Raw genomic sequence first — 25,992 nt, forward strand, 5'->3', positions numbered from 1 at the left:
GCAGCTCCGGACCAATAGGAAGAGGGGGCGGGGCTGGAGGACCGAGCGGGAGCGGCTGGTCCTCCAACCAATCGGAGTGAATGAGAGGCGGGGCCTGTAGCATGCGCAGTGCGGGTAATGACGACGGATGGACGGTTTTAACTCGGTAGCGAGATCAATACGAGGTAGAGGGCGGCGTGCGAGGAATGATAAATGTGGCGGGTGGGTGGAGAGGCTTTGTAAACATGTTGTTCAAACCCAAACCCCGGAAATGAACTTCCCGGTTCCCCCCCTTTGTACCAAATGGAGCGGCAGCTTGTAGTGTTAGACCCGGGCTGACTGCCGCCATTGAGGCTGCATGTGGGAGGCCGGCAGGGATTGTGATCGGAGAGTGAAGCCCTGACGTCACAATGGAATGGGTGAGAGTGTGAGGTCACAATGGAATGGGTGGGAGTGTGAGGTCACAATGGAATGGGTGAGAGTGTGATGTCACAATGGAATGGGTGAGAGTGTGACGTCACAATGGAATGGGTGAGAGTGTGATGTCACAATGGAATGGGTGAGGGTTCCAGATGAGCTGACACTGGGCTGGAGTCGGGCGATGGCACTGACATGTGGCCCGGTGGCACAGTGGTTAGTGCAGCTGCCTAACAGCGCCAGGGACCCGGGTTCAATTCCAGCCTCGGGTCGCTGTCTGTGCAGAGTTTCTACATTCTCCCCGTGTCTGTGTGGGTTTCCTCCGGGTGTTCCGGTTTCCTTCCACAGTCCAAAGATGTGCAGGTTAGACAGATTGGCCATGATAAATTAACCCTTGGTATCAGGGGGATTAACAGGTAAATATGTGGATAGGGCCTGGATGGGATTGTTGTCGGTGCAGGCTCGATGGGCTGAATGGCCTCCTCCTACAATGTATTTTATGATTCATTACTGTTAATTAATTAATTACTTTGAATGAAGGTGGTCTTGATGATGATGTGGACGTGGTTGGAAGCTCATATTGGGATGAACTATTTCACCCTGGTTGTGAACAGCCTGTTTCAGCCTCAGACAGTAAGTAATCTCACAACACCAGGTTAAAATCCAACAGGTTAATTTGCTGGCATAAGCCACAGGATTTTGGAGCGCTGCTCTTCATCAGGTGAGTGGGAGTTCTATTCACAAACAGGGCACAGAGACACAAACTCAATTTACAAAATAATGGTTGGAATGTGAGTCTTTACAGGTAATCAAGTCTTAAAGGTACAGACAATGTGAGTGGAGAGAGGGTGAAGCACAGGTTAAAGAGATGTGTATTGTCTCCAGCCAGGACAGTTAGTGAGATTTTGCAAGCCCAGGCAATTTGTGGGGGTTACAGACAGTGTGAGTTACAGATAGTGTGACATGAACCCAAGATCCCGGTTGAGGCCGTCCTCATGTGTGATTGACAGATCCATGCTCACTGCTTCTTGCCCTGGATGCAGAGAGCTGAAAATTTCCATGCAGGCTGCCAGACAAATAAATGTCTACATTACTGGAGTAAAAATGTGTGGAATATACAGACCGAATTCACTTCACTCCCTTCAGTTGCTGCAAGTCCCCAATTTCCCCAGAATGAGAAAAGAAATGGAAAGGGGGAAACATTGATTTCCTCCCAGATGTTGTCCAGAAGAGGAAGTTTCAATCTGAAGCTCATTGGACAACTTCCGCATTGTGACGTCACAATGGAGCCTGCCTGAATCAGCGAATAGGAATCTCTCTTCCGACATCAAGAGCTGATGTTTCTTGTCTCGATGACCCTTTGTCAAAGCTCTGAAACATCAGTTCTTTTCTCTCCATACAGATGCTGCCAGACCTGCTGAGAATGGGGAGACAGTGTGTGGGATGGAGATTTACAGCTTTTGGGGAATGAGAGAGGCAAGAATGTTCCATAGAAATTGTCTGTTCTGAATTTCTATGCTGTACTGACACTGATGACTTTTGTAAACTCGTTTTACAGGATATTGAAAGAGGAATCACAGGCCGAAATCTCAAACGTCATGTCTAGACGTGACAGAGTCATATTCCTTGGGACCTCAATATCATCGGACTTTGAATCCAGAAGGAGAAATGATTGTCCAGTCTGTCGATTTGAAAAGATTTGAAATGTCAGTGTGAGTGAAAAAGCATCAACACACTGCCACACTTGAGTGAGAGTGTTCCACTGCACTGACTAAAGAGCTTTAACCAGTTACACAGTCTGAATAAATATCACACCATTCACAGCGGGGAGAGACTGTAATCTTGTTCTGAGTGTGGGCGAAGTTTCAACTAATTGTCCAGTCAAGAGAGAGGTAAGGACACCTGCACCATGGAGAAACCATGGAAATGTGGGGACTGTGGGAAGGGATACAGAGCCCCATCTAAGCTGGAAGCTCATCGACGCAGCCACACTGGGGAGAGACCATTCACCTGCTCTCAATGTGGGAAGGGATTCACTCGATTATCCCTCCTGCAGAGACACCAGCGAGTTCACACTGGAGAGAGGCCATTTTCCTGCTCTCAATGTGAGAAGGGATTCAGTCAGTTATCCGACCTGCAGAGACACCAGCGAGTTCACACTGGGGAGAGGCCGTTCACCTGCTCTCAGTGTGGGAAGGGATTCACTCAATTATCCACCCTGCGGACACATGAACGAGTTCACACTGGGGAGAGGCCATTCACCTGCTCTCAGTGTGGGAAAGGATTCATTCTGTTATCCAGCCTGCGGATACACCAGCGAGTTCACACTGGGGAGAAACCATTCACCTGCTCTCAGTGTGGGAAGGGATTCATTCAGTTATCCAGCTTGCAGAAACACCAGCAAGTTCACACAGGAGAGAGGCCGTTCACCTGCTCTCAGTGTGGGAAGGGATTCATTCTGTTATCCCTCCTGCAGAGACACCAACGAGTTCACACTGGGGAGAGGCCATTCAACTGTTCTCAGTGTGGGAAGGGATTCACGAACTCATCCATCCTGCGGACACACGAACGAGTTCACACTGGGGAGAGACCGTTCACCTGCTCTCAGTGTGGGAAGAGATTCACTCAGTCAGCCGACCTGCAGAGACACCAGCTACGTCACACAAGGGAGAGGCCGTTCACCTGCTCTCAGTGTGGGAAGGGATTCATTCTGTTATCCAGCCTGCGAATACACCAGCGAGTTCACACTGGGGAGAAACCATTCATCTGCTCTCAGTGTGGGAAGGGATTCACTAACTCATCTGATCTGCGGACACACCAGCGAGTTCACACAGGGGAGAGGCCGTTCACCTGCTCTCAGTGTGGGAAGGGATTCACTCAGTCATCCCACCTGCAGAGACACCAGCGAGTTCACACTGGGGAGAGACCATTCAACTGTTCTCAGTGTGGGAAGGGATTCACTCAGTCATCCAACTTGCAGACACACCAGCGAGTTCACACTGGGGAGAGGCCATTCACCTGCTCTCAGTGTGGGAAGGGATTCAGAGTTTCATCCCACCTGCTGAGACACCAGCGAGTTCACGAGTGATTCCAGAGGTTGGATTCTGCTGTTATTGTTTCTGCTCTCAATTACATCCAGGACTGCATTTTGTTCATTCTCACAGTTGGTCAATGGGGAGGGTCGGAGGGTTTCTTTCTGCTGGACTGGCCGGTCTCATGACTTTGCCTCCAGTGGGCTGATGCTCTTTGAGTCTTGTTGCGAATACCTGGTTTTTAGATTTCACACGGATCACAGAGTGACAGGGTGTTAGGAAGTTATAGAGGTTTACAACATGGAAACAGGCCCTTCAGCCCAACTTGTCCATTCCGCTCAGTTTTTACCACTAAGCTAGTCCCAATTGCCCGTATTTTGCCCATATCCCTCTATACCCATCTTACCCGTGTAACTGTCTAAATGCTTTTGAAAAGACAGTATTGTACCCACCTCTACCACTGCCTCTGGCAACTCGTTCCAGACACTCACCACGACCTGAGTGAAAAACTGCCCCTCTGGACCCTTTTGTATCTCTCCCCTCTCACTTTAAACCTCAAACTAAGAACAAGAAATGTATCGATAAAATGATTAGAGAACAGAGCCAACATTTTGAGTCTGAATGATACTTCATGAGAGCTGTTATGAAGGGTCATCCATTATCGAAACCTTGGCTCCATTCTTCACAGGTGCTGTCAGACCTACTGAGATTTTCCAGCATTTTGTGTTTTTGTTTCAGATTCCGGTATCTGCAGTATTTTACTCTTCTGATGAAATGATTAGTTCTGATTGGAATCCCCATGACCCTCCTTCAAAACAGAGGGAGTGGTGGCAGAAGGAGAAAAAGGATCAGGATGATAAAGTCTGGGTTCTGATTCTCCGAGCCCATGTAGAATTAACAAAATGAGTGAACCAGTTTATAAAGAACAGAAGTTACCTATCCCTAACAAAAACTGAACAAATTAAAATAATTAGGTTGAGGAAGAGAACAAAAGAATTCATAGATAAAGTTTAAAATCAACTTTGTTTTGTTGTTAGAGAAGTTTTTAAAAATTATGTAAAGTGATGTAACTGTGTGCCAAGTTTCTTCTCACTCCCCACCCCTTTCGGTTCTGTAGAAAAGTTAACCCTTTCAGCAGACAGTTGATTTAGTCATGGAGTCATAGAGGTTTCCAGCTTGGAAACGGGCCCTTCAGCCCAACTTGTCCATGCCGCCCCTTTTTTAACCCCTGTGCTCATCCCAATTGTCCACGTTTGGCCCATATCCCTCGACACCCATCTTACCCATGTAACTGTCTAAACGCTTTTTAAAAGACAAAATTGTACCTGCCTCTACTACTACCTCTGGCACCTTTTTCCAGACACTCACCACCCTCTGTGTGAAACAAGTGCCCCTCTGGACCCTTCTGTATCTCTCCCCTCTCACCTTAAACCTATGCCCTCTAGTTTTAGACTCCCCTACCTTTGGGAAAAGATATTGACTATCTAGCTGATCTATGCCCCTCATTATTTTATAGACCTCTATAAGTTCACCCCTAAGCCTCCTACATTCCAGGGAAAAAAGTCCCAGTCTATCCAGCCTCTCTTTATAACTCAAATCATCAAGTCCCGGTAGCATCCCAGTAAATCTTTTCTGCAGTCTTTCTAGTTTAATAATATCCTTTCTATCATAGGGTGACCAGAACTGTACACAGTATTCCAAGTGTGGCCTTACCAATGTCTTGTAAAACTTCAACAAGACATTCCAACTCCTGTATTCAATGTTCTGACCAACATGCAGAATGCCTTCTTCACCACTCTGTCCACCTGCAACTCCATTTTCAAGGAGCTATGTACCTGTACCCCTAGATTTCTGTTCTGTAACTCTCCCCAACACCCTACCATTAACTGAGTAAGTCCTGTCCTGGTTCGATCGCCCAAAATGGATTACCTTGCATTTATCTAAATTAAACTCCATCTGCCATTCGTCAGCCCACTGGCCCAATTGATCAAGATCGCGCTACAATCCTAGATAGCCTTCTCCACTGTCCACAATGCCACCAACTTTGGTGTCATCTGAAAACTTACTACACATGCCTCCTACATTCTCATCCAAATCATTAATATAAATGACAAATAACAGTGGACCCAGCACCGATCCTTGAGGCACACCGCTGGTCACAGGCTCCAGTTTGAAAAACAACCTTCTACAACCACCCTCTGTCTTCTGTCATCAAGCCAATTTTGTATCCATTTGGCTAACTCACCCTGGATTTCATTAGATTTAACCTTAAGCAACAACCTACCTTGCGGTACCTTGTCAAAGGCCTTGCTAAAGTCCACGTAGACAGCATCACCTGTACTGCCCTGATCTACCTTCTTGGTTACCCCTTCAAAAAACTCAATCAAATTTGTGAGACATGATTTTCCACTCACAAAGCCATGCTGACCGTCCCTAATCAGTCCTTGTGTCTCCAAATGCCTGTAGATCCTGTCTCTCAAATACCTTCTGACAACTTACAGATGTGAATCACACCGCCCTTTAGTTCCCAGGCTTTTCCCTGCAGCCCTTTTTAAACAAAGGCTCCACATTTGCCACCCTCCAATCTTTAGGCACCTCACCCGTGACTATCGATGATTCAAATATCTCTGCTAGGAGACCCGCAATTTCCTCCCTAGCCTCCCACAGTGTTCTGGGATACACTTCATCAGGTCCCGGGGATTTATCTACCTTGATGCGCTTTGTGACTTCCAGCACCTCCTTCTCTGTTATAAGTACACTTCTCAAGACATCACTTTATTTCCCCAAGTTCCCTAACATCCATGCTTTTCTCAACAATAAATAATGATGAAAAATATTCATTTATGATCTCACCCATCTCTTGTGGATCCGCACATAGATGACCTTGTTGATCCTTAAGAGGCCCTACTCTCTACCTAGTTACTCTTTGGCACTTTATGTATTTATAGAACCTCTTTGGATTCTCCTTTGCCTTATCTGCCAAAACAATCTCGTGTCCCCTTTTTGCCCTCCTGACTTCTCTCTTAATTCTACTCCTACACCCTCGAAACTCTTCAAGGGATCCACTTGATCCCAGCTGCCGATGCATGTCATGTGCCTCCTTCTTCTTGACGAGGGCTTCAATATCTCGAGTCATCCAGGGTTCCCGACTTCTACCAGCCTTGCCCATCACTCTAAGAGCAATGTGCTTACCCTGAACCCTGGTTAAAACACTTTTGAAAGCCTCCCACTTACCAGACGTCCCTTTGCCTTCCCACAGACTCCCCCAGTTAACTGTCGAAAGTTCCTGCCTGATACCATCAACATTGGCCTTTCCCTAATTTAGAATTTTAACTTTTGGACCTGACCAATCATTTTCCATAGGTATCTTAAAACTAATGGAATTATGGTCACTGGTCCCAAAGTGATCCCTCACTCACACTTCTATCACCTGCCCTTCCTTATTTCCCAAGAGGAGGTGAACTTTTGCCCCTCTCTAGTCGGGCCATCCACATACTGAATGAGAAATTCCTCCTGAATACACTCAACAAATTTCTCTCCATCCAAGCCTCTAATACTATGGCTGTCCCAGTCAATGTTGGGAAAGTTAAAATCCCCGACTATTACCACCCAATTTTTCTTGGAACTATCTGTAATCTCCTTACATATTTGCTCCTCAATTTCCCACCGACTATTTGGGGGCCTATAGTACAACCATATCAAAGTGATTTCCCCCTTCTTTCTCATTTTGACTCAGTAGGCGAACCCTCGGATATATCCCCTCTCAGTACTGCCGTGATGTTTTCCTGAATCAAAAGTGCAACTCCCCCTCCTTTCTTTCCTCCTGTTCTATCTTTCCTCTGGCATCTTGTTTTTAACTTGTTTTTAAATCACCCAGAAACTCGTGTCTATTTTAGTTTATAATTGTGGATTTATTGGAGCCAGTTAAATGTGGAAATTTTAAGCATACCCTGGAGGAATTTGGAATAACTGAGAATTTTATTTTGTTGTCACCTCAACACCAGATAAAGAACAAAGAGTTTGCAGGTGGTAACGTGTTTGGGATTTTAAATTAACAAAGATTAGATGTTGCTGATAAAATCAGGCCTTGGAAGTTGGCTTAAAAAGGGTTAAGTTACAATGAAGGATCTTGCATCTTATTTTAATCAAGGAGTTGTGAGCTTGTAGTGCTCTGTCGCTTTAAGAAGTTATAGCTGCGAGAGAGAATGCTGAGGATTCATTGTTTGAAATTTACAAGCTGTGAGAATCTGTGTGTTTTGTTTGTTTTTGTGTGGATGTTTGTAGATGTGTTTTATCATTGTTTTGGGCTACATTTGTTAAGGTTTATCTTTCTGGGGAATTAACCTTACCTTGAGTCTTTAATTAAAGGCATTTTTGGGAGTTTAAAAACAGAATCAGAAGAATGCTTAAGTAATTAATTTTGGTTATTATTGTAAAGCACATGCTAAGTTTCTCTGTTGGTGTGTGGATGATATTTGTGGGTTGAACGCTTTAAGCTTTGAGGTTTTTTGTCTGTGATTTAAATCAAACAGATTTTTAAAATGGAAGTGTAATGAATAAAGCTTTTTTTTTCAAAAGTTATGAACCTGGAGCCATATTTACTGTCCAGAGACAGGATTCCAGGATATTTTACTAAACATGTGGGAATTTTAATCCAGATAAAACTCACTCATGAAATTGAGAGTTTTAATTTGTCATGGTTATTGTAAGGGGAAGTTTTCTCACTTCCTACCAGCATGAAAGACAAGCAGACATGAGTACAGTACAAAAAGGCAACACAAATTTTATTCTCTGTTTAAAATAACAAAACCGCAGGCCTGGGGAGAGACAGCTGCTCGTCAACTGCTCTGCCTGGCCATTATGCGCTTTACAGTTTATAGGGTTTTGAACTTCATGCCAAACATATGGTAATAGGTTCAACATTTACGACAAGTTACATGATCAGTACCAGCTCATAACACAAAGCAGTGGCACAATAGCGAGATATTAAAACAGCCATTATAGATAGGTGGAGCTGATCCCATTTCCCCTGGGCTGATCTGTTTCTGGAGGGCTCCCTTTGTGATTTGAGCTTCTTGCATAATCTAATCAGTTGAGCTATTGTCTGTGTTTCCCTGCTTGGAGTCTAAAGTGATTAAGGCTGTCTGAAGTGATTAGGGGGTGCAAGGAGCCTCTCCATGAGTCATCGCATTGCTGTGAACTGTTGACAATATTTTAAAATAAATTTGATATACACACGTAAAAATATCCATGATATTAAGCATAAAGGTCGCCCCCTTCAGTTATTTAAAATTTGGTACATATGAAACGATTCTGACCAATCCTGTGTTGGATTGATCTTGGGTTAAACTTCCTGTCAGGTCCAAAGATTTAATCCTGACACAATTAACACAATGAAAAGGAAAATTCTGGAATTGGATACTGAAGAACAGAGTTTAAAAGGAGAGATTATTAAATAGAAATGTTCCCAGACCGTGTGGTCATTAGATTGAAACAAAGGAAGGGTGCTGACATCCATTTGAGAATTTTTAATCCACCCCTTTTCAAACTGAGTCTATGTACAAAGAAAACCCCAAGGATGGTAGACGAGGGGGTCTGGAAAACATCATGATGGGGGCACCTATCTGTCCATGAGATGATCACAAAGCCCCATAATGCCCAGATACTAATTTTATTGAACCTATAATGTATGTAATCGATCACCATTCTGATTGGATTGTGTCCAGCCGGGATGGGCTGAGTAACTGGATAAGAATTGATGATATTCTTTATTGGGTGGAGTTGCACATGGTCAGCCCCTGTGGCTTCTCCCCGCTGGCGTAACTCAATAAACTGTTTGTCGATTGAATCAGGTCTGAGTGTTGAATGATTCTTCTGAGTTCATTCCCCACAACACACTGGGTACATTACCACTTCATCCTCGGGAGTGGCCTGATAGGCCGTGGTCCAGACTACATGTGGACTTTGGGGGGCCTTTCATGAATCACATGTTTTTGCTTGTTGTAGATGCACATTCAAAATGCTTGGAAGCACAGATCATGAGTAATATTCCAGGGCAATTAGGACTAGCTTAGTGGTAAAAACTGGGCAGCATGGACAAGTTGGGCCGAAAGGCCTGTTTCCATGCTGTAAACCTCTACGACTCTAACTACCTTTTTTGTGGCCTGAAGTTCCCACAATTGGAAAGCAGCCAGATTAGTTAAATAGACAGCATTAATTGTGAGACAATTAAATAATAAATGATTCATTAATACATATGTTATAAAGGCTGGAAATATAAATTTGAACACAGGTTTATAACTTTTAGAATTATAAACACTTTAAGAATGGTTAAAATGCTGTGGGAATTATAAGATGTTCCCTTCCCATGCTGACAGAATAAAGAAAGATGAAAGGACTTGTTAACCTTGACTGGAGGGAATGAATCGGCTCCTGTTCAAGATGTCTCAACATTGAATGACTGATGTGAACCAATTATCAGTCAACACTTGGGCTACCCCAAGCTAAGAGATATCGTTTGAGAGAAAGGTATGTCTTAAAATTAAGACAATATGTGCAATTAGCTAAAAACCAAATCAATTTCATTATTGACAAGTTATAGACCAATTGGCTAATTCCTAACAATTAGCTGAGGATGGCTTTCTACATTTTGAAAGTATAAAAAAGGGGATTCGAGAAACCAATCTGGTAGAAGTTTTTAAAAGTTAACTTTTTTTATAGTTTGTTTATTAGTGTCACACATAGACTTACATTAACATTGCAATGAAGTTACTCTGATAATCCCCCAGTCGCCACACTCTGGTGCCTGTTTGGGTAAACTGAGGAAGAATTTAGCATAGCCAATGTACCCAACCAGCACGTCTTTCGGACTGTGGGAGGAAACCGGAGCACCCAGAGGAAACCTGCACAGACACGGGGAGAATGGGCGAACTCCGCACAGCCAGTGACCCAAGCCGGGACTCGAACCCTCTGCTGTGAGGCAGCAGTGCCTCACACTGTGCCCTACAGAGAGACGTTGAGAGCTGTTAGTTTTACAAGTTATCCACGTTTTCAGAGCCATCACTTCATGTCCTGGTTTGAGAAGGATGGAGAAGTTGAAGTTAAGCTCTCCTCCTTTTGCTGTTGATCGATACTTTGCTTTTTTATCTTTCTGACTCGTTACATTTTTAATGGTTAATAAACTTTCTGAATTCACCATTTAAAGTGTTCTTTCTTGCCATATGGTTAAGTCACTGGAACCTGGTGTGATTTACGATTAGGGAGGTTATTGTAAACAAGAGAACCCCCATAAATCTTAGTTCAAACAAATCAAAGTTCTTACAAATGGAATGTTATCCTTTATTCTGAGAGAAATTGAACATAGAAGTAAAGATGTTATGCTTCAGTTGTGCAGGGCGTTGCTGAGATTGCACCTTGAACACAGGGTACAATTTTGTCTCCTATTAAACAAAGGATATAAATACATTGGAAGCAGTTCAGAGGAGGTTTACAAGATTGATTCCCAATCCAGTAGTGTGAAACATTAACACTGTTTCTCTCTCCACAGATGCTGCAAGACGTGTTGTGTTTTTCCAGTCCTTTCTGTATTTATTTTAAATCTACCTGTAGTGGTAGGAAAAACACTATTTACTATCCAGGATAAAATAAATGTCCTTCATCAGCTTTTGTGGATCATTTCAGTGGCAATGTGCTCTCCCAGGCTCAAAGAGCATCAGCGAACTAGAAGCAAAGTCGTGAGACCGGCCAGTCCAGCAGAAAGAAACCCTCCGACCCTCCCACTTCACCAACTGTCAGAATGAACATGGTTCAGTCCTGGATGTGATTAACAGCAGCAATAAAACAGAATCCAACCCCTGTCATCACTTGTGAACTCGCTGGTGTCTCAGCAGGCTGGATGACTGAGTGAATCCTTTCCCACACGCCCAACAGGTGCATGGTTTCTCCCCAGTGTGAACTCGCTGGTGTTCCTGCAGGTTTGATAACCGACTGAATCCCTTCCCGCACTTGGAGCAGGTGACAGGCTTCTCCCCGGTGTGAACCCGCTGGTGATCCTGCAGGGTGGACGAATGTGTGAATCCCTTCCCACACACACAGCAAGTGTACGGTTTCTCCCCAGTGTGAACTCGCTTGTGTCTCAGCAGGTTGCTTGACTGAGTGAAACACTTCCTACACTCAAGGCAGGTGAATGGTCTCTCCCCGGTGTGGCTGCGTCGATGGGTTTCCAGCTCAGATGGGCACTGACATGCCTTCCCACAGTCCCCACATTTCCACGGTTTCTCCATGGTGCAGGTGTCTTTGTCACCCTCCTGGTTAAACAGTCAATTAAATCTCACACAGAACACGGGTACAGTCTCTCCCCGCTGTGAATACTGCGATGTATTTTCAGGCTGTGTAACTGGTTAAAGCTCTTTCCACACTCAGTGCACTGGAACACTCTCACTCAGGTGTGTCTGTGTCTTGGTGTATTTCCAGTCACATTTATGTTATAAAAAATTCTGACGCAGACAGAACATTAAAAGATTTCTCCTTCAAGATTGAAAGGCCAATGATATTCGGGTCCCAATCAATCAAATGTCTGTCAGATGTTGATGTGACGTTTGATTCGAGATTTCTGTCTGTAAATCCCCACCTTCTGATATCCTGCAAAAGGAGATTACAAAATTCATCAGTGTCAGTACAGGACAGAAATTCAGAACAGACAATTCTAGTTTCTATGGAACATTCTTTCCTCTCTCATTCCCCAAACGCAGTAAATCTCCATCCCACACACTCTCCCTCAATTCTCACTCTGCTGTATCTAATATTCACCCTCCCAATTCTCCTGAAGGTGCTGATTGAGGCTGATTGACAGATCCATGCTCACGGCTTCCTGTCCTGGACACAGGGAGCTGAAAATCTCCATGCAGGCTGCCAGACAGATGTCTATAATACTGGATAAAAGTGTAACATACAGGACATTACTTGAGTAGTGGTAGAGCAGGGATTTGAGGAAGATTTATATTTAGGTAGGGAGAGCACATGATCTAGAACTCGCTGCCTATGAGGATGGTGGAACAGAAGATTCAATCATTTCAAAATGAAATTGGATGGGTACTTGAAGGAAATAAAACTTGCAGAGGAATGTTGATAGAGAGAAAGAACAGGATTCTACAGAGAATCAATCTGCAGTCCATAAGATGACGTGGAGATGTCGGCGTTGGACTGGGGTGGGCACACAACACCAGGTTCATCAGGTGAGTGGCCATTCACCTGATGAAGGAGCAGTGCTCCGAAAGCTCGTGCGATCAAATAAACCTGTTGGACTTTAACCTGGTATTGTGAGACTTCTTACTGTTTATAAGATGTACAGGTTAGGTTGATTGGCCATGCTCAATTGCCACTTAGTGTCCCAGGATGTGTGGGTTGGGGGGGCAATGCTCGGGGGGGGGCAATGCTCAGGGGGGGGCAATGCCCGGGGGGGGCAAAGCCCGGGGGGGGCAAAGCCCGGGGGGGGGGGCAAAGCCCGGGGGGGGGGCAAAGCCCGGGGGGGGGGGCAAAGCCCGGGGGGGGGGGGGGGCAAAGCCCAGGGGGGGGGGCAAAGCCCAGGGGGGGGGGGGGGGCAAAGCCCAGGGGGGGGGGAGGGACAGAGAGATAGTAAAAGTTTTTACAAATATATAAAAAGGAAAAGAGTAGCTAAAGTAAATGTTGGACCCTTAGTAGATGAGAAGGGGGATTTAATAATGGGAAACGAGGAAATGGCTGAGGCCTTAAACAAGTTTTTTGTATCAGTCTTCACGGTAGAGGACACAAATAGCTTACCGAAAATTGACGGTCATGGGACTGTAGGGGATGAGGTCCTTAAAATGATTACTATTACTAAAGAGGTAGTGCTTGGGAGGCTAATGGGACTAAAGGTAGACAAGTCCCCGGGCCCGGATGGAATGCATCCCAGGGGACTGAAATAAATGGCAGAAGTAATAGAGGATGCGTTGGTTGTAATTTATCAAAATACGCTGGACTCTGGGGAAGTGCCGGCTGATTGGAAAACAGCTAATGTGACGCCACTGTTTAAAAAAGGAGGTAGACAAAAGGCGGGTAACTACAGGCCGGTTAGCTTAACGTCCGTAGTTGGGAAATTGCTGGAATTCATCATTAAGGAAGAAATAGCAGGACACCTGGAAAAAAATGGTTTGATCAAGCAGACGCAGCATGGATTCATGAAGGGAAAGTCGTGTTTGACAAATTTACTGGATTTTTATGTTGATGTAACGAGTGCGGTTGACAGAGGGGAACCAGTGGATGTGGTGTTTTTGGATTTCCAGAAGGCGTTCGATAAGGTGCCTCACAAAAGGTTGCTGCAGAAAATCAGGGTGCACGGAGTTAGGGGTAAAGTGTTAGCGTGGATTGGGGATTGGCTATCTAACAGGAAGCAGAGAGTTGGAATAAATGGGTGCTTTTCTGGTTGGCAGTTGGTGACTAGTGGCGTGCCACAGGGATTGGTGCTGGGGCCTCAAGTATTTACCATATGCATAGACGATCTGGAGGAGGGGACCGAGTGTTGGGTAACAAAGTTTGCGGATGACACAAAGATGAGTGGGAAAGTGAATTGCGTGGAGGATGCGGTAAGTCTGCAGAGAGATTTGGATAGGCTAAGTGAGTGGGCGAGGATCTGGCAGATGGAGTATAGCGTTGGTAAGTGTGAGCTTATCCACTTTGGAAGGAATAATAGTAAAATGGAAGCTGCAATGCTGCCCCCTGTTGTTCACTTCTCCCAGTCTCAGCATTGCAGAGTGTTTAAACAAGAATGGCACATTCAGCACCATGGAATGAGAACATTCGGACTAACTCTTCGTTATACAATTGTTCTGTTTGTATTAACAGTTCACAATCCAGGTCACAGATCTGATTCAGTGAGAGGAGGTGAGAGTGCCTTTGCAGGTTTTTGTACGGGCTCACTGCGCCTTTGTAACAGTGTGGGGCTCAGCGCACAGTGATACACGGCAGAGTCAGAGACATGGACCCCAGTGATATTTAAAGGAACTGTTTTCTTGTCCTTGTCCAAATCAGCAGAAAACCGGTCAGGGAAATCTGGAGACTTTTCTCCGCCCCCCGTGCTATATTTCTGCAGTAAATATCTCGGAGCTTCCCCGGGATACTGGATGTACCAGAAGAGATTTGGAAAAGCATCCGTTGTTGTGTAATTACAATTCACTATTACGTTCAATCCTTCCTGAACCGTTAATTCAGCCGGGTCCTGGGAAACTGAATCTTGGCCATTGATTCCTGCAACAAAATGTAGAATGTGTGAGAAATCTGTGAACAAATATAACCCATGAAACACACACTGAGGATCTGAGCTCAGACTCACCGGGCAGCGTGGTCATTGTTATCAGTAAAGCACACAGGAGATACATGGTTCCTGATTGGACAGTAAGCAGCGACAATGTTTACAATAAGTTGCTGCCTCTAGTCTTATATCACAGAGTGAACTCAGATCAGAGGCAGCTTCAAGTATTCAGAAACAGGGAGGCGTTTCTCAGTGCTGCGATTGGTTCATCTCCCTGAGCTGACGTCAGCTGCGAATCATAAAATCCCTGCAGTGCAGAAGGAGGCCATTCGCCCCATCGAGTCTATACCGGTCACAATACCACCCAGGCTCCACTCCCGCAACTCCATGTATTTACCCTGCGTATCCCCTGACGCTCGGGTCAATTTAGCATGGCCAATCAACCTAACCTGCACATCTTTGGACTGTGGGAGGAAACAGGAGAACCCGAAGGGGACCCACGTAGACACTGGGAGAACATGCAAACTCAGACAGAAAGTGATCCGAAGCCGGAATTGAACCCGGGTCCCTGACACTGTGAGACAGCAGCGCTGACCATTGTGGCATCATGCCGCCCCGTAACCAGTGAACCAATCACTGTTAGTTAATGATTTAATATAGCTGGCACTTTCCAATCACATTCCTTCCCTGGCCGTAAACTTATTTCTAAAGTCTTTGCTCCCTCTCTGCTCTCTCCCACATCATCACTTATTCTGTCTCATTAACTGGTTAACTCGCTTTCCTCAGAACTCAGTCCATCAATCTTTCTTAAGGCAGATCCTTTTTTCTAATTTAATCATTTATGGGTGACACGGTGGCGCAGTGGTTCGCATTGTTGCCTCACAGCCCCAGGGACACGGGTTCGATTCCCGCCTCGGGTCACTGTCTCTGTGGAGTTTGCACTTTCTCACCGTGTCTGCGTGGGTTTCCTCAGGTGCTCCAGTTTCCCTCCACATTCCTAAACTGTGCAGGTTTGCTGGATTGGCCACGCAAAATTACCCTAAGTGTCAGGGGATAGCAGGGTAAATATGTGGGTTACGGGGATAGGGCCTGGGTGGGATTGTTGTCGGGACAGGCTCCATCCTGCATTGTCGGGATTCAATGATTCAGCAGCCTAACGTACAGGGATTAATGAGTAGCATCCAGGACTCAACATAATTAATAATTAGTGCTGTAAGTATACCGGGGATAAGTAGTCACTCAACTCTGCACCAGGAAATATTTCACGGACTCATAACATAGAAACTAGAAGCAGGAGCCTTCTCCGCCATTCATCGTAATCATAGCTGATCATGGAATTCAATATCCTGATCCTCCTTCCCCCTCGACCCCTTTAGCCCCAAGAGCTATATCAAATTTCTTCTTGAAATCAGACAACGTTTTGGCCTCAACTACATTCGGTGGTATTGAATTCCATACATTCAACACTCTCTGGATGAAGGAATTTCCCTTCACCTCAGTTTTTCCCTTATCTTCAAAAGATGACCCATGGTTCTGGATTCCACCATTGGGAACAGTCTTCTGGATCTACCCTGTCGAACCCTGTTAGAATTTTATAAGTTTCTATGAGACCCCCTCTCACTATTCGAAACTGCAGTGAATATAATCCTAACGGATTTAATCTCTCCTCATATGACAGAGCTGCCATCCCAGGAATCAGCATAGTAAATCTTCACTGTACCCCTCTATTCCCCAAATAGAAAAGCTCTGATTTCAATCAGTTATTATTTCTGCTCCACGGACTTGAAAATGGAACAATTCTGAGGCTGCATTTGATAATAGATCACTTTTAAAATGTGTCGCTGGGCAGATAGGCACCGAATCCAGAATTTTTCTAAGTACAGATTAAGGAAGTTATTCACCCGGGGTAATCTGCAGATTTTGTGCGGATGGGATCGGAGAATGGTTGGATTTGATCCGGGAATAATAGGATGGCAAATGTGACATTTCACAACACTGACAATGGCTGAGCTCAGTGGGGGAATATTATTCAGCTGGGGCTGTATTGTGGCCTTCATTTCCTGCGCATTTTCGTTGAGATCCGACTCTTTTTCTCTGACCCTGAAACGTCTGCGTCACTTTTTGTATGAGGCCCGCGGGAGCCTCATTCACTGTGGGTCTCAGTGGGAATCAAATTGTTGTCTAATTGTCCCAGCAGATAACAGGTTCCTTTGAACTCTCCAGCTGCTACTTTAATGCAGACTTTAACCAATTTATTTTGAGCTGGTTTCTGTTCAATAAACTGGCACTGACACACAAACACATTAAAATATTTTAGACTTTTCTGCATTTTCAGTCTGGAAATCTAATCCTGCCATTTCACTCTCAGTCAGGAACAGATCCCAGTTTTGCACCAATCTCTGATTTAGCAGCATGCTTCCAGCATTCACTGTTGTTCTTCCTGACTCTAAACACAGTTGTAAAGGAACTTCTGTTCCTGGTCTAGGAGCGCTGAAACATAGAAGGGAGTGACTGAGATTCTTGCACATCTCAGGATTAAACCACACGGGTACTTTGCTGTCGTGAAGAGAGACGAGGAAGAGCAAAGTGCTGTTTGTCCCTCTGTGACCCTGAAGGACTGCGTCCTGTTTGCCATATGATCCACCCCCGATTGTCTTTTCTGAGCTCCAGCCTGGTGATGTTAAACAGTCAGGTGGGAAAGACAAAAATCTACAACAATTTTAAAAAACAAAGCTGGTCTATTTCATATTTATTCAGAATATTAAACCTCAACGGATGAAGACTGTCAGAGTGAACACGATTCAGTCCTGGATATGATTAACAGCATCATTAAGAGTAGAATCCAAACCTTGCAGTCGTTTGTGAACTCGCTGGTGTGTTAGCAGGTGGGATGACTGAATAAATCCCTTTCCACAGACATTACAGGTGAACGGCCTCTCCCCAGTGTGAACTCGCTGGTGTTTCAGAAGATAAGATAAATGAGAAAATCCCTTCCCACAGACAGAGCAGGTAAGTGGCCTCTCCGCACTGTGAACTTTCTGGTGTGTCAGCAGGTTGGATGACTGACTGAATCCCTTCCCACACACAGAGCAGGTGAACGGCCTCTCCCCAGTGTGAACTCGCTGGTGATTCAATAAGTTGGATGAACGAGTGAATCCCTTCCCACAGTCTGAGCAGGTGAAGGGCCTCTCCCCAGTGTGAATTCTCTGGTGGTTCAATAGGGCAGATGGACGGCTGAATCCCTTCCCACACACACAGCAGGTGAATGGCCTCTCCCCAGTGTGAGCATATTGGTGCGTTAGCAGATCCTTTTTATTTTTAAAGCTCTTCGCACAGTGGGAACAATTAAAAAGTTTGTTATCAGAGTGAACAAGTTGATGTGTCTGCAAGTGGGATGACTGAATGAATCCTTTCCCACACACAGAGCAGGTGAACGGTCTCTCCCCAGTGTGAATTCGTTGGTGTGTCAGCAGATCCTTTTTGCATTTAAAACTCTTCTCACAGTCAGAACATGTAAACATTCTCTCATCAGTGTGAACAAGTTGGTGTGTCACAATGTGGGATGAGCGAGTGAATCCCTTCCCACACACAGGGCAGGTGAACGGCCTCTCCCCAGTGTGAACCCGTTGGTGAGTCAGAAGGTTGTATGAATGGGTGAATCCCTTCCCACAGACGGAGCAGGTGAACGGTCTCTCCCCAGTGTGACTGCGCCGATGAACTTCCAGTTGTGATGGGAAACCGAATCCCTTCCCACAATCCACACATTTCCACGGTTTCTCCATGGTGCGGGTGTCCTTGTGTTTCTCCAGGTTGGATGATCAGTTCAAGCCTCATCCACACACACAACATACACGTAGTTTCACCCTGCTGTGAACTGTGATGTTTTTTCAGGCTGTGTAACTGGTTAAAGCTCTTTCCACATTCAGTTCACTGGAACACTCTCACTCGGGTGTGTGTTTGTCTCGATGCTTTTCCAGTCACAGTGATGTTTAATTTCTTTGCCCACAGGCAGAACAGACAAATATTTCTCTTTCTATATTCAAAGACCAATGATATTCAGCTCCGAAGGAACTGAATGACTTTGTCAGATGTGATGTCCGGTTTGAATTTTCTGTCTGCCAATCTTTCACTTCCAATATCCTGTAAAAACAGTTTAGAAAAGTCATCACTGTCAGAACACGATACAAACTCTGAACAGACAATTCTAGTTCGTCTGGAACATTTTTTCCTCTCTTGTTCCCCCAAATCTGTAAATCTCCGTCCCACACACTCTCCCTCTTCCCTGGGCTGAAATCCAAACCCATCTCTACCATTTCTTTCCTCCACTCCCAGTTTTCTCCCTCCCTCTCCTCTGTCTGGGTTCAGTTCTCCAGCTCCTGTCTGCAGACTGACAATAAAACCAATGGGTCTTATTGGGGATGTTGGGGCCTCCAGCGGGTGTTTGTGAATCCTCCCCGCCCACCTCACAGGGTTTCCTTCCTTCCCAGAGATCAGAACCCTCATTGATTTGAGGCCAAAGTGTAACCTCTTATTTATTGTCCCCCTCCCCCATCCTCTGATGTGAACCATCCTCCAGTGGCTGAGCCAGGATGGGGCCGTTAACCTGGGCCTGTTCCCGGGAGGGAGGGAGGGAGAAGCCCCGCAGCTGCAAACCAGGGAGCTGACAATGATTCTGAAGGGTTTGCGGATCCACAAAGTGTTTCCAAATCCTCCCAGCCACCGCCTAACGCTGACTCCGCTTCTCCGTGACAAACAAGCGCCAAGGCCAGCAATGACACTGCGCATGCTCCACATCACAATGCCCGGGAGCTGATTGACGTCAGCTCCGGACCAATAGGAAGAGGGGGCGGGACTGGAGGACCGAGCGGGAGCGGCTGGTCCTCCAACCAATCGGAGTGAATGAGGGGCGGGACCTGAAGCATGCGCAGTGCGGGTAATGGCGGCGGCGGACGGACGGTTTCAACTTGGAAGCGAGAACAATACAAGGTAGAGGGCGGCGCGCGGGGAATGATAAATGTGGCGGGTGGGTGGCCTTCAAAAAGAATACGGCCCGGCCGTACATCTTAGAGGCCGCGACAATGGCTGAGGGGCCGACAACCCCAGCCATTGCCTTGACACAGGCCTCGATGGACATGTCGGGGTGGGCGTAGCACTTCACCCCGAGCTGCCGCGTGAGCAACGAAAAAGGTGGCAGGGCCTTGGGAGCGGCGGGGGCTCTGGCAGCCGCCACGCCCGCATAGGTGGGCCGAGAAGGCTCTGCCACGGCAGGGCGTATAAGAGGAGGGAAAAATAAGGGAGGGTAGGGTAGGTGGATGGGGATCTAGGTGCTCTCTCCCCGGAGCGAGAGAGGAGGTCGGAGGAGCAGGAGGGAGGACGAGGGACAAGGGACGGAGGGGGGCCGGTGCCCCAGTCAGGGGGAAAGAGGGGAGGGGGTGCCGGTGTTGGGGGCAGCAGCAGTGGGTGGGGGACTTTACTCCTCCAGCCCTTTTGGGCGCAAACAGTTCAAGTCCGGGGTGTCTTCGCCCGCCCGCCCGCCGATGGAAAAAACAGTCTGAATTTACTTCACCCCCCCATCCCTTTCAGGCACCGACCTTCTGATGATGAGGGCACCAGCCCAACCACTCAGTCCCTCGATGTTGAAACGTGCAGTCCTCCCTCCCATAGATGGAAAGAAAAAAGAAAGAAAGTCACTCCGTGTCCTCTCTCCCTCCAGGGAGAGAGCACCCTCCAGTGGGCGGACGGACGGAAGACAGGCAGGCCAGACGGCAGGCAGGCCGGACAGCAGGCAGGCAGGCAACAGCTCACCTTCCTCCCCCTTCCCACTTTCAGATGCTGGAATTAACAAATTAACATTCCTGCCCGGTTCTGACCCGGGGACCTTTCGCGTGTCAGGCAAACGTGACAACCACTTCACTACAGAAACAACCTCTCTGATGTTGGAGACAGGAGGAAGTTTCAGTCTGTCTGAAGCTCAATCTTCATTCACGCAAAGCCCGCGCTCTGATCAGCTGAAGGACCAGAGTCCTTCCGGTCCTTCAACTCTTCCTATTAATCAACACCTCAGAAGGTCAGGGGGCAGGATCTGCCCTGCAATTCGCAGCTTCCCCCTCCCTTGGACATGCGCAGTCCCGGGCCGGGGGGAGGGGGAGATCACCGAGCAGCTTCTCGCTCTGGCCGGAGCCGCCAGCCGGTTGCCTGGAAACCTTGGCTCGATGTGGTGCAGGGGGAGGGGAACAATGGGTGGGGGACAATGGGTGGGGGCGGGGCTCCCGGGTCCGCGCGCCCGGGCCTGCGCACTGGAACCCAGAGACGTCACCGCGGAGCAGAGTGATTCCTATTGGCTGATTCAGGCAGGACTCCATTGTGACATCACAAAGGGGAAGTTGGCCAATGATGATGTAATTTAAACAATGCCTGAGATCACTTCACTTCTTGGTCAGACCCCCTTTTCAGTCCAGTGCTACTTGGAGTTTACCGTCAATTCAACAACTATTGGGTTACAAGTCCCTCACAGTTCTGATCACAACTTCATGATAAAATAATTTAAATAATGCATGAGAACGCTTCTTACCGGACTACCTACCACTGGTCAGACCCCCTTTTTACAGATTCGGGAATCTCAGCCACTGAACACCAGCCGGTCCTGGAATAAGTTTCATTCTAACTCATTCTGAGTAAATATTCTCACCAGGTCCTCTGTCAGGACCCTGCTAAGCAGCTTTAATGGTTCATGATTGCAGAAACTGAGCAGTCACAGGAATGTGGTCAAGATAGTCCAGTCCCATAATGCCGCACATTTAATCTGCAGTCCTTCAGTTATAACAGAATATGTGGCTGTATGTAGCTGCCTCGGCCACGATCAGCGCCAACACTGCCTTCCTGAACTGCTATAATGCCGAAGGTGTAAGTACACCCACAGTGCTGTTAGGGAGGGATTTCCAGCTACACATTCCATACTTCCTCTAGACTGTGGGTGGATACGCGATTGAGACATTTCATTCAACTGCACTCAAGCTGAGTTATTCAAATCCCTTTATTGTACGGGACAATATATTCATGATTTCTTTAAAACAGAAATTAAACATTCCCATTTGATTTCAGGTATTAACATATTCTGTTAGTTTGTTCTTTATTGTCAATGTCAGGCTAGGGTTGTTCCCCTTGGAGCAAGGAGGTTGAGGGTAGATTTGATAGAGGTGGACAAGATTCTGACAGGTTTAGATAAGATGGACAAAGAAAAGCTGTTCCCATTAGCTGACGAGAGAAGGACGAGGGGGACACAGATTTATGGTTTTGGGTCAGAGAGGAAGGGGGGATGTGAGGAAGAATATTTTGATGCAGTGAATGGTAATGACCTGGAACTTGCTGCCTACGAGGGTGGAGGAAGTGGAGACAATAAACAATTACAAAGGAAATTGGATGGGCATCTGGGGGAGTTTCAAACAGAAATGCTGACTAAAAATCTCTGAACTTCCTAACACCCTGTCACTCTGTGATCCGTGTGAAATCTGAAACCAGGTATTCGCAACAAGACTCAAAGAGCATCAGCCCACTGGAGGCAAAGTCATGAGACCGGCCAGTCCAGCAGAAAGAAACCCTCCGACCCTCCCCATTGACCAACTGTGAGAATGAACAAAATGCAGTCCTGGATGTAATTGAGAGCAGAAACAATAACAGCAGAATCCAACCCCTGGAATCACTCATGAGCATTTTGGTGTCTCAGCAGGGCGGATAAAACTCTGAAACCCTTCCCACACTGAGAGCAGGTGAATGGTCTCTCCCCAGTGTGAACTCGCTGGTGTGTCCGCAGGGTGGATAATTGACTGAACCCCTTCCCACACTGAGAGCAGGTGAACGGTCTCTCCCCAGTATGAAGGCGCTGGTGCGTCTGCAGGTTAGATAATTGACTGAACCCCTTCCCGCACTGAGAGCAGGTGAACGGTCTCTCCCCAGTGTGAAGGCGCTGGTGCGTCTGCAGGTTAGATAATTGACTGAACCCCTTCCCGCACTGAGAGCAGGTGAACGGTCTCTCCCCAGTGTGAACTCGCTGGTGCTTCTGCAGGTTAGATAATTGACTGAACCCCTTCTCACACTGAGAGCAGGTGAACGGCCACTCCCCAGTGTGAACTCGCTGGTGAGTCCGCAGGGTGAATAAATCAGTGAATCCCTTCCCACACTGAGAGCAGGTGAACGGTCTCTCCCCAGTGTGAATTCGCTGGTGGGTCTCCAGCTTAGCTAATTGACTGAACCCCTTCCCACACATAGAGCAGGTGAAAGGCCACTCCCCAGTGTGAACTCGCTGGTGTCTCCGCAGAGTGGATAAATCAGTGAATCCCTTCCCACAATGAGAGCAGGTGAACGGTCTCTCCCCAGTGTGAATTCGCTGGTGCTTCTGCAGGTTAGATAATTGACTGAACCCCTTCTCACACTCAGAGCAGGTGAACGGCCACTCCCCAGTGTGAACTCGCTGGTGAGTCCGCAGGGTGAATAAATCAGTGAACCCCTTCTCACACTGAGAGCAGGTGAATGGTCTCTCCCCAGTGTGAACTCGCTGGTGCGTCTGCAGCTCAGCTAATTGACTGAACCCCTTCCCACACATAGAGCAGGTGAACGGCCACTCCCCAGTGTGAACTCGCTGGTGTCTCCGCAGGGTGGATAAATCAGTGAATCCCTTCCCACACTGAAAGCAGGTGAAAGGTCTCTCCCCTGTGTGAACTCGCTGGTGTCTCTGCAGGTTAGCTAAATGACTGAACCCTTTCTCACACTGAGAGCAGGTGAACGGCCTCTCCCCAGTGTGAACTCGCTGGTGTCTCTGCAGGTTAGCCAATTGACCGTTCACCTGCTCTGTGTGTGGGAAATGGATTCAATCGGTCATCCAACCTGCAGCGACACCAACAAGTTCACAAGTGATTGCAGGGGTTGGATTCTTTCTCTCTCAATCTTTCTCTCTCTCTCTCTCTCTCTCAGCAGATTCGATGAATGATTGAATCCCTTCCCACAAGTGGAGCATATGAACGGTCTCTCCCCGGTGTGACTGCGTCGATGAGATTCCACCCCAGATGGGGCTCTGAATCCCTTCCCACAGTCTCCACATTTCCATGGTTTCTCCATGGTGTCGGAGTCCTTGTGTCTCTCCACAATCAGTGCACTGGAACACTCTGATACGGGTGTGAGAATCTCAGTGCTTTTCCAGTCAAAACCTCTCCTTCCAATATACACTGAAAGCAGTTTACAAAAATCATCACTGTCAGCACATGATAGTAATTCAAAACAGACAATTGTAGTTTCTATGGAACATTCTTTAAATCTCCACCCACGCCCCTCACACATACACTCTCTCTCTCATTCCATTTAGCATTCTGCGGCACGGTGGCACAGTGGTTAGCACCATCAGCTCCAAGTTCCCCTCCAACCCACACACCATCCTGACTTGTCTGACATCCAGGACTAAGAGAACATAAATGTTTTCCATATAAATACTGGGAAGTCTGAACCCATTGTCTTCAGTCCCCACGACAAACTCCACTCCCTGTCGGAGCCGGAACCAGGCTGTTCACAACCATGGTGAAATATTTCACTCCAGGATGAGCTTCCAGCCACATCATCATCAAGACTGTCTATTTCCACCTCAGTGACATCGTCCGACGCCACCCCAGTCTCAACTCATTAGACCATAAGACACAGTAACAGAATTAGGCCACTCGGCCCATCGAGTCTGCTCCGCCATTCAATCATGGCTGATATTTTTCTCATCCCCATTCTCCTGCCTTTTCCCCATAACCCCTGATCCCCTCATTAATCAAGAACCTATCTATCTCTGTCTTAAAGACACTCAATGTCCTGACCTCCACAACCTTCTGCAGCAAAGAGTTCCACAGATTCACCACTCTCTGGCTGAAGAAATTCCTCCTCCTCTCTGTTTTAAAGGATCGGCCCTTTAGTCTGAGGTTGTGCCCTCTATTTCTAGCTGTTCCTACTAGTGGAAACATTCTCTCCACATCCACTCTATCCAGGCCTCGCAGTATCCTGTAAGTTTCAATAAGATCCCCCCTCATCCTTATAAACTCCAATGAGTACAGACCCAGAGTCTGAACTGTTCCTCATAGGACAAGCTCTTCATTCCAGGGATCATTCTTGTGAACCTCCTCTGGACCTTTTCCAAAGCCAGCACATCCTTCTTTAGATATGGGGACCATAACTGCTCACAATAGTCCAAATGGGGACTGACCAGAGCCTTCCGCAGCCTCAGAAATATATCCTTGCCCTTGTATTCTAGGCCTATCGACATGAATGCTAACATTGCATTTGCCTTCCTAACTGCCGACTGAACCTGCACGTTAACTTTAAGAGAATCTTGAACAATGACTTCCAAGTCCCTTTTTGTTTCTGATTTCCTAAGCATTTCCCCATTTAGAAAATACTTGTTGTCTCCATTCCTCCTTCCAAAGTGCAGAACCTCACACTTTTCCACATTGTATTCCATCTGCCGCTTCTTTGCCCACTCTCCTAACCTGTCCAAGTCCTTCTGCAGCCTCCCTGCTTCCTCGTTACTACCTCTCCCTCTACATATCTTTGTATCATCTGCAAACTTAGCAACAGTGCCTTCAGTTCCTTCCTCCAAATCGTTAATGTATATTGTGAAAAGTTGTGGTCCCAGCACTGACCCCTGAGGCACACCACTGGTCACCGGCTGCCATCCTGAGAAAGATCCCTTTATCCCCACTTCTGCCTTCTGCCAGTCAGCCAATCCTCTATCCATGCCAGGATTTCACCCTTAACACTATGGGCACTTAACGGATTTAACAGTTTCCTCTGCAGCACCTTGTCAAAGGCCTTCTGGAAATCTAAATAAATCAGGTCCACTAGTTCTCCTTTATCTAACTTCTTTGTTACCAGATACGATCTAAGGAGATCCATCAAAGATGCCAAAAGACAATACCGGACCAAGCTAGAGTCCCAGGCGAGCCACACCAACCCCCGCTGACTATGGCAAGGTCTGCAAGACATAACAGGCTACAAGATGAAGGCATGTAAAATCGCCGGCTCCAACGCTCCTCGCCCTGATGAGCTCAATGCATTCGTTTTGAGCAAGAGGTCAGCGAGAGCATGCCCTCCACCCTGGAAGCCCTGGATGAATCTGTATCTGGGGTCTCCATTGCAGATGTCAGAGCAGCTTTCTTGAAGGTCAACCCACAGAAAGCAACGGGCCCGGATGGGATACCCGGACGGGCACTCAGATCCTGCGCGGATCAGCTGATGGGGGTATTCACAGACATCTTCAACCTCTCTTTACAACAA

At 46.8% G+C, this 25,992-nt stretch overlaps 3 protein-coding genes across 10 annotated transcripts; 1 reads left to right on the forward strand and 2 right to left on the reverse strand.

Annotated features, from left to right (window-relative positions):
- The first annotated feature begins 105 nt into the window (after nt 1–105).
- Nucleotides 106–11,287, forward strand: LOC144485394 (uncharacterized). Its single transcript, XM_078203585.1, has 3 exons — nt 106–164; nt 1,955–3,492; nt 10,975–11,287. The coding sequence occupies exon 2, from the start codon at nt 2,306–2,308 to the stop codon at nt 3,482–3,484; it is 1,179 nt and encodes a 392-aa protein (XP_078059711.1). The 5' UTR covers nt 106–164; nt 1,955–2,305; the 3' UTR covers nt 3,485–3,492; nt 10,975–11,287.
- On the reverse strand, nt 8,187–20,688 carry LOC144485393 (uncharacterized). Of its 8 annotated transcripts, none has more exons than XM_078203581.1 (4): nt 20,286–20,684; nt 17,543–18,834; nt 14,573–14,690; nt 8,187–12,068 (listed from the first exon to the last, which is right to left on the reverse strand). In XM_078203581.1, the coding sequence occupies exons 2-4, from the start codon at nt 18,474–18,476 to the stop codon at nt 11,996–11,998; spliced, it is 1,125 nt and encodes a 374-aa protein (XP_078059707.1). In that variant the 5' UTR covers nt 18,477–18,834; nt 20,286–20,684; the 3' UTR covers nt 8,187–11,995. The 8 variants fall into 8 exon arrangements, 6 of the variants coding, with proteins under 6 accessions (XP_078059707.1, XP_078059709.1, XP_078059710.1 ...); XM_078203582.1 differs by having other exon boundaries at nt 10,751–12,068; nt 14,613–14,690; nt 20,286–20,680; XM_078203583.1 differs by lacking the exon at nt 14,573–14,690 and having other exon boundaries at nt 20,286–20,679.
- LOC144485385 (uncharacterized) lies at nt 20,165–24,894 on the reverse strand. The gene is made up of 3 exons (XM_078203573.1): nt 23,663–24,894; nt 22,441–23,504; nt 20,165–20,178 (listed from the first exon to the last, which is right to left on the reverse strand). The coding sequence occupies exons 1-3, from the start codon at nt 24,022–24,024 to the stop codon at nt 20,165–20,167; spliced, it is 1,440 nt and encodes a 479-aa protein (XP_078059699.1). The 5' UTR covers nt 24,025–24,894.
- Between the last annotated feature and the right edge of the window lie 1,098 nt (nt 24,895–25,992).

Source organism: Mustelus asterias, unplaced genomic scaffold (assembly GCF_964213995.1).
Source record: "Mustelus asterias unplaced genomic scaffold, sMusAst1.hap1.1 HAP1_SCAFFOLD_193, whole genome shotgun sequence".
Lineage (NCBI taxonomy): Eukaryota > Metazoa > Chordata > Chondrichthyes > Carcharhiniformes > Triakidae > Mustelus > Mustelus asterias.

Coding starts and splice junctions, on each gene's coding strand:
- LOC144485394 (XM_078203585.1), top strand. CDS start 2,306: ATGGAGAAACCATGGAAATGTGGGGACTGTGGGAAGGGATACAGAGCC.
- LOC144485393 (XM_078203579.1), bottom strand. CDS start 18,476: ATGGAGAAACCGTGGAAATGTGTGGATTGTGGGAAGGGATTCGGTTTC. Junction 14,691..17,542: donor AGTTCACAAACGACTGCAAG/GTTTGGATTCTA, acceptor ATTTTGTTGCAG/GAATCAATGGCCAAGATTCA.
- LOC144485385 (XM_078203573.1), bottom strand. CDS start 24,024: ATGTGTGAGGGGCGTGGGTGGAGATTTAAAGAATGTTCCATAGAAACT. Junction 23,505..23,662: donor TTCAATCATTCATCGAATCT/GCTGAGAGAGAG, acceptor TAACCTGCAGAG/ACACCAGCGAGTTCACACTG.